The 7,719-nt window shown below is 41.1% G+C and overlaps 1 protein-coding gene across 1 annotated transcript in view; it reads right to left on the bottom strand.

The window, feature by feature from the left end:
- The window catches only part of fam50a (family with sequence similarity 50 member A), an 11,725-nt gene extending 4,299 nt beyond the window's left edge, over positions 1-7,426 (bottom strand). Inside the window, exons 1-9 of the mRNA XM_032519799.1 lie at positions 7,146-7,426; positions 6,766-6,850; positions 5,685-5,784; positions 3,045-3,175; positions 2,772-2,845; positions 1,673-1,739; positions 1,402-1,463; positions 1,158-1,234; positions 914-968 (exon numbers count right to left, since the gene is read on the bottom strand). Coding sequence (XP_032375690.1) covers positions 914-968; positions 1,158-1,234; positions 1,402-1,463; positions 1,673-1,739; positions 2,772-2,845; positions 3,045-3,175; positions 5,685-5,784; positions 6,766-6,850; positions 7,146-7,256 — 762 coding nt within the window. The 5' untranslated portion in view covers positions 7,257-7,426. The remainder of the gene's footprint in view (positions 1-913; positions 969-1,157; positions 1,235-1,401; positions 1,464-1,672; positions 1,740-2,771; positions 2,846-3,044; positions 3,176-5,684; positions 5,785-6,765; positions 6,851-7,145) is intronic.
- Positions 7,427-7,719: the final 293 nt, after the last annotated feature.

The raw sequence follows: 7,719 nt of genomic DNA on the forward strand, positions 1-7,719 counted from the left end.
GAGAGAGAGAGAGAGAGAGAATGACATGCAGCAAAAGGCCACAGCTTGGATCCACCCACGCTCTACTGGGTGAGCTAGAGGTCGCCACACAAAGATCGTTTTCCAGGATTTGTAGATTTGTGTCACTGCAGTGCCACACTATTTAATTTAGAATGGTTTAATACACATTTTGCCTGTACCAAATATTGCACCCCCTGCGATTTGGATGTTGCACTAGTCCATATTGTGACTGTGCGATTAATTGTGCTGGAGGGGAGAGAGACTCCTGTGATCTGCTACGCCACCCTCACTAAGTGTTGCAGGGTCTTGTGTTCTGATGCTTTGCAGTTTCAATACCATGCAGTGATGCAGCTGGTCAGGCCAGAAGGTGCTTAGGGTGGGTGGTGGTAGACTGGCTCTTTTCAGTCTCAGCAGGAAGTGGTCGAGCTAACAGGGATTACATCTGGCCTTAAGCTAAATCACTCTTAACTTTGCGTTCTAAAAGTGCGTCTACCTCGCAATATGGAAGCCGGAGCTGGGAATGTCACGTCATGCTTGAGTTCTTGTCGCTAAGAGCACGTTTGGACCAGAAAACGTGATCCGGCAATTTACCGCAGGGTTGTAGTGGGAGTGTTACTTCAACGGTCCATTTGTGTGACGCCGTAGGATAGGATTCCGTCAGATCTTTTATAGATCGCAACATTTCTGACGGCTATTGAAGGCAGCTACGTTTCACAGTCCTTGAGCCCACTGGATTAATGGAAAATAGAGTCTAACAGTGCAAGCCGAGACCGATTCTTGGAGTGTGAAGAAAGACACAGGTGTGAAATCTGCGGTAGCACTGGAATGTTACATCAGTTGCAGCAAACCAAATCCAGACTAAGTACAGTAACAGTGTACCACTTGTGGTTTTCATGACCGTGTCAGTACTTACATGTGGGATAATCAGATCCTCTTTGATGTACATCAGCTGCTCTACTCCGGCAGACCTGCACAGAGAAGAAATTAAGTCCCAACAATAAATATATAAACGGAAGAAGAATTTTTTACATGCAAGAAAAATGGAAGAGGGAAAACTAATTTCATAACTGGTGCAGAAGGCTAAGGGGTATTAACCCTTAACCTTGATAGTGATAGTGTATGTTTGGTTGAGACTCCTCTCGTCTTCAGCGTCTCACCTGAGCTCACTGAAGTCCTTTCGGAGGACCTCCAGGGCCCTCTGCAGAAAGTTCTGGATGGTATTTCCCTTCTTCATCTGCAGGCAAAACACACATGACATGATGAAAACATGAAGAGAGTGAGCACTGTGTTGAGCATATTGTTTGCCCAAGGGAACGATGGAAATGTGCACTGATATTTCCACATAAATACCCCGCGTTATCAGTGATGGGTTTGCATCAAGTTCAGCCTATTGCGCTTTACCTTGACAGTCTTACGATGCCCAGAGCCATCCCAGTAGCTGAATGTAATCTCAATCTCCTCACCTGAAAACAAAGACACACATTATTATTATGGATTGAGAGTTAAGTGTGGGTGCACATGGATGTTTGTACGTATAGCAAGGAAAAAAGTGTGGAAATCATAGGTCTAAAAATGGGACCTTACGGACCGAATGTTTGCTTGTGATTAGAGTTGAAACACCACTGAATTTAAGTAATAACAAAGGATGTTTGTGTGTGCAAATAACACTCACTCTTTATCTTCTCCTGTTTGAGCTCCCATTCCTGCCTGAGTTCCTCCCGGAGACGATTCTCCTCCTCCTGAACACAAGAAGCAGGAAAAAAAGTGTCAAAGTAAAGATTTTTAGTTGAGGGCCCTGTTGCATTATCAGAACATTACAGACTGGAATTATAAGAAAACTAGAATGTATGCCTTGCTTTTGTACGCCTTCCCCTAACCAGTCAGGTTGCAGTTTACATCCATGTCTGTCCAGACTATAATATATGTTGTAATGACTTAGAAGCAATTCAATGAAAGCTATTAATTTCACGGCAAAATGTGGATGCTTCACACACATCTTCAACCCGGCTGCACAGGTGATCTATAAAATCACCGCAGATTCAAAATGGGCACCCCAGTATAAGTTTAATATCCGAACAAGTGTGAAATGGGGCCGCAATCTCTCCTTCTGTTCCTGCGTTATGGCGTTGACTAACGGCCAAAAGAGTGTTCTGAAGATCATGATGTTGTCACAGTGAAGCTGAACTTTGACTTTTTTTTTACCGTACCAGTCCAAAGTTTGGACACACTTTCTTATTGACTTGAATGGGAAACAGTGTCCAAACTTTTGACTGGTCAGCATTTTATCCCATCAGAGACTTATGTGAAAACTTGTCATAAGTAGTGTATGAATTCTTGAGATGAGATAGCTGCAATTTTTCAGAAGCCTGTTTTGTAAAGAATTGTGAAAGTATATCTGGTCAGTGTTTTGCCATTGAGAACAAGTTGGCTAACGCTAGCAGTATCTAGTTACTGCGCATGTGCGACTCCCAACAGAGATGGGATAATAATGTGATGTCTCACTCTGTAGCTAATACAGACCTAAACACACAGGGTGAAAAGAGGAGCTGCAGCAATGTGCAGTACAACAAAAACATGTTTTGGGACAATGAAATCATGTAAACCTATTCTGGTACAATCTCAAAATACAATTATGAACCTTAAAATGAGCATATTATGGGCGCTTTAAATATCAATTGAATATTCCAAAGACTTACAACAATCGTATGTCATCACACATCAAAGGAATGACAATCAGGATTTCTTTTTCCTGAAAAAAGGATTCACCTCACCTCTCTGTCTCGATCAGGAAGGAAGCTTGTGTCCACGTCTGGATTTTTCCCCAGTTTCTTCTTCTTAGCACAGTCTATGAGAAGAAAAAAAAAACCCGTCCTAATTAACTTGTTATATGTTTTAGCCAGAGCGTACTCCAGCGCTGACTGACACCACAGGTCTGGCTATGTGAGACTACTGAACCTACTTGGACCAAATCAGAGAGTACAGTCGGGATGCAGCGGATTCTTTTTATTTACTTTGTGCTTTAACATTCTTTCATCATTACTCACAATCCTGTTCTTCCTCTTCAGTTTCCTCATCCTCTTCTTCTTCTCCCTCGTCTTCCGGATTAAACGATAAACTGGCTATTTTCCTCTTCTGTTCCTCCTTTCTCTTCTTCTCTTTCTGCTTCTCAAGCTTTCTGAAAACAGAAAAGCATAAATAATGTACAAGCGATGTCAGAAGGGGGACGCACCACAGAGAGGAAGGATGGTCATTCCATAATTATTACATATTCTGCTTTTTTTTTTGCCCTATTTCAATGAGATTTCAATAGACAGTACATATGTTTTTAGTAGCCAAGCTGAAGAGCCCAGAAACTTTTTACTGTTGGCATCTGGTGGAAGGCCACCTCCGTCATCTGGGCACTGGTATGTCTGTTGTGTTCGAGTTGGACACCACCCAGAGCTTTTCATTTTTAGCTTTGATCTTCTAGGCAACCGTTCTTTAAAAGTACAATCTGGTTTCCTTCAGGCTGGATAGTAATTAATGAATCAATCTTGTGCCAACTACAGTGGATGGAGTTGGTTTGAAAGCTATAGTGCGGAACTTTTTTAGATTAATGAACGGCCGTTACATTCAAGCCACTGCCAAATGAGTTGATACCAAGCTAATTAAGATTTAATCGGCTCCACACAACTCTCTCTGTATTTCTCAGTGGAGCTATGTTCAGGAGATTGCACAGAAACTCGAGTGAAGATAATTACCTCTTCTAAAGAGTCCATCATGTCTTTTTAATCCTCCGTGTCCTACTAGCAACTGTGTGGAGGGTGTCACGTGGACGCGCCGACAGTTTTGTTGTCATTACATGGAATTCCTCATGGAGGCGACAGAAACTACGCACTATAGCTTTAAACCACTCGCAAGAACTCATAGGACTAGTGCAATATCCAAATGGCGGGGGTAGGCGCAATATTTGTTAATGGCAAAACATGTGTTAGACCACTCTGAATTAAGTTCTGTGGTGCTACAGAGACATCCCACTCTATAAATTGTAACCTTTAGACTTAACATTTTGTTTTGTACAGATCCTCGCAAAAATCTCACTATAGTCATTTAAAAAAAATTTATTTTTTTTTTCCAATGAAATTGTAAAAATGAACACACAAATGATCATTCCCTCCAACATCGTGAATCATATCGCAACGTTAGTGAAAACAATTGCAATTGGATATTTTCATATTGTGCAGCCCTAGCTCATGTTATTGTAATGTTTGAACATTTAACTTCCTTTAATATTGTATGTGCCGTTTTCTTTTGCAATGTGCAAAATATTCCACCAAGATGAGTGCGATTGGTTTTAGCAATGAAAACATGCCCTGATCGTTTCTTCTCCTATCCAGGAGTGGGTGCTGCTGTTGCCAGACCTTCCTCCGCAGCGCTGGTAGGTCTGGCAATGCGAGACTAGCTGAGTGATATGGCCTGGCTTACAGTCGCCGCCTCATTTCATCCCAAAAGTATTGGATGCGGTTGAGGTCAGGGCTCTGTAAAGGCCAATAAAGTTTCTCCGTCCAAAACTGTTGAAACTATTTCTATAAGGGTCCAACTGGCTCAAAGTAGGAAGCAGAAAAACAGAGATTCCCACACATTTTGCCAAAAACAAATACTTTTTCCACCATTCATTACAGGTTTTGTTCCTAGTGGGAGTATGATTGTGAGCACAAATGATCACAATATGATACTTTTCTTCTTGGAATGTTACATTTGAATGATTATAGAGGCCTGAAGAGGTGGTATTTCCCACAAAAAAAGCAAAAAGTACAGAAAATAAATTAATAACCTTGAAAAACCATGGTGCGTGTCAACCCGTGGCTTGGAACCACTGGTCATAAATATAATTGTGTGTTGACTTCTCTTAAAGGGCCCAGCTCAAACCATTTAAAAAAGCCCCAGACCAAAAGTACACAAAAGGACATTCCTGTTCACGTTTATGAGATAATCTGCAAGATCTATGTTGTATTTAATTAGTTTTAGGAGCTTTTGTTTTTTGCCTAAAACAATTGTATTGTGGGGAGCAACAATCAGTAATAGTTTACCACTGCTACAATAAATCAATTAACATCTGAGCAACTGACCAATGCAGAGCAGGGATGTGCATCTCAGGTCTAAGGCCGATGCGATTCATTAAAGATGTATGTGCAGCAACTATCGATGTGATACAATCCCATTGCCCCCTTATTGTGATGCGTGTGTGTGATTTGACACGATTTGATTCAATAAAATTGAATTTGACACAATGCCAAAGAATATGAAGACCTTCTATGGTACAGAGCTTGAAGTTATTATTTTGTTTTTTTCTAGAGCAAACAACAAATTGTGTTGGTGAGCAGCCTGTGTGTGTCTGTGGTGTTCTGAGAGTTGGTGCTGGGTGACATAAGTTACAGCGGGAAGAGTAGAGAAAAGAAATGGCAAACAACGTACAGGTAAAGGGAAGCTTTTGATGATTTGTAAGAATTTGGTGGAATGTGTAGCTTGTCTTCTTGTATGTTAATCTCTAATGTGAAAGGCAGCTGGACAAACACTTTTATGTTGGCGCGCTGATGCAAATCTGTGAGTCTTTCCATCCCTAGTTCAAAGCCATGTGCTCTATATGATCATCCAAAGCTACTGTGTGTAGGTATGTAAGCAACAGGGGCAGTGATGACACTCACAACTGGAGTTCCTTGGACTGCTCCTTCTTGGCCAGCTGTTTCTCTCTCTCCTTCACCAGCGCCTCCTGCTTGGCCTTCATATCATTCAGTGTTACCAGACCTGATCAAGACATACACACAAACGGGTCAAACAACAATCACATGGATAATTTCTCTCAAAAATGTGGAAATTATGCCACTATGCTGTAATGCAAAATTAGGTTGTTTAAGATATTAAAAATGTATAACTGCATGTCAGCTCAGCTGTAATCTTTTGGGTCATATGTGCACACCGGTCCAGGCAGGTGACAGGTTAGTGTCACTAGAGATGTTTTGATCGCCCCCGATACGGCCTAAAACGCCGGTATCAGCAAGGATTGGAGTTTATGCACCGATCTGATACCACGTAATAAACCTTAAAGAAAATCTATGTTAAAGTAGTTAATATATGTTCTTTTTCCATTCTAACTGACTGTCAAATTGGATAGTAAAAGAAAGTTTTTTCTAACTGTACCAGGGTTGAGGGTGGAGGTTGGTGAGAGGTTCTGATTTTGTATGTCTGTTCCTTTGTTGGCCTTGTTTGTGAAATTATACATATAAAACAGGCTTCAATTCATTGTTTGTTTGTGTTCATGTTTCACAAAGAGTTTATCCTGAGCCAGACCAACACCATAAGATAGAAATCATATTACATCCATACAGTGATAGTAGTATACAGTTGATAAACATAATAAAATATATGACACGCTGGTTTCGGATCAGTACTCGGTGTCGGCAGATACGCAAGTTCAAGTGTCCCCGTACGGCCCAAACTACAAAGTGTGGGTTGGTAGCTGGAGAGATGACAGATCACGTTCTGAGTACTGCCAGGTGCTCTTGAGCAAGGCACCTCCCCAACCAGCTGGCAGACCACATACTCTGACATCTCTCCATATGTGCATGAACATGTCCTGAGCGCCTGTATTTCAGACCTATGTGTAGTGATTACTCACAGAAACAGAGTGTACATTTTAATTTCCCCACTGGGGATCAACAAACAGTATTAATTATTATTAAATTAAGTATCACAGGAGGGTGTATGTGCAACAACAACGAGTCTTACCAACTGTGCTGGACTTTAGCTCTGCCTCCACAGCATCGTAGTGAGCTGAGAATTTCTTATCAATGTTGGACTTGACCATGTTGTCCTGCGAGAGCAAATAGACACACAAAGCAAAGACCAGACGTACAGGTGGGTTAGGTTATCCCGCCATTTCTTTAAAGCATTCAAAAAAGGTACAGGATGCTAGGCTTTACAACACAAACAGGTTAACATTCTGTCATTACGTAAAGGCGCCTTCACTGACCCCGCAGCAGGTCGCTCGCCTCGCACTCAGGGCTCTACGTACTATAAGAACTAATTATTTTGGAGAACAGACTAATTTAGTTCCCAATAATACCTGATAAAAACGTTATAATTTACGGTAAAAAAAAGTTACAAACCTCTGCAATCTTCTGCTTTAGCTGTTCAAGATGTTCTCTTTCTTTTTCTCGTTTTTTCATCAGCTGCATGGCTCTCCCAGCCTCACTGGCAGCTCCTTTGTACTGCGCCATGTTGCTTTCTTTGTTTTCGACGCTCGCGTGTGAGACGTTTTAATACACAGATAACAAAACGAGGCGTTAAATTGTGAAATACAACACAGAATTTTCCAGAACTGTGAATGTAGACCCGGCCAGACCCATAGACCTCCCTACACACCACAACAAGAAAAATGGCGAGGACGCAGTGCATGCTGGGTAGACAGGATGTGATGACTTCAAATACCTCAGGAAACTTCGGGATTGTGTTATCAGACAGCAATGAAAGAACATGAATACTGGCACATATTACAGTGTAGGCCTATTGATGTAAAAAGAAGAATATTTATATTTTATTTATTTAAATGGCCAATGCAATATGTAACGTGAAAAGAAATCACTTTAATCTATTAATGTTGCAGCCATAAAAACTGGTTGCAACTAAATATTATTTCCGCATTAATCGATTATTATCATCAAATTATTATTTGCATTTTTT

The sequence above is a fragment of the Etheostoma spectabile genome, chromosome 7 (genome assembly GCF_008692095.1).
Source record: "Etheostoma spectabile isolate EspeVRDwgs_2016 chromosome 7, UIUC_Espe_1.0, whole genome shotgun sequence".
NCBI classification, from domain to species: Eukaryota; Metazoa; Chordata; class Actinopteri; order Perciformes; family Percidae; genus Etheostoma; species Etheostoma spectabile.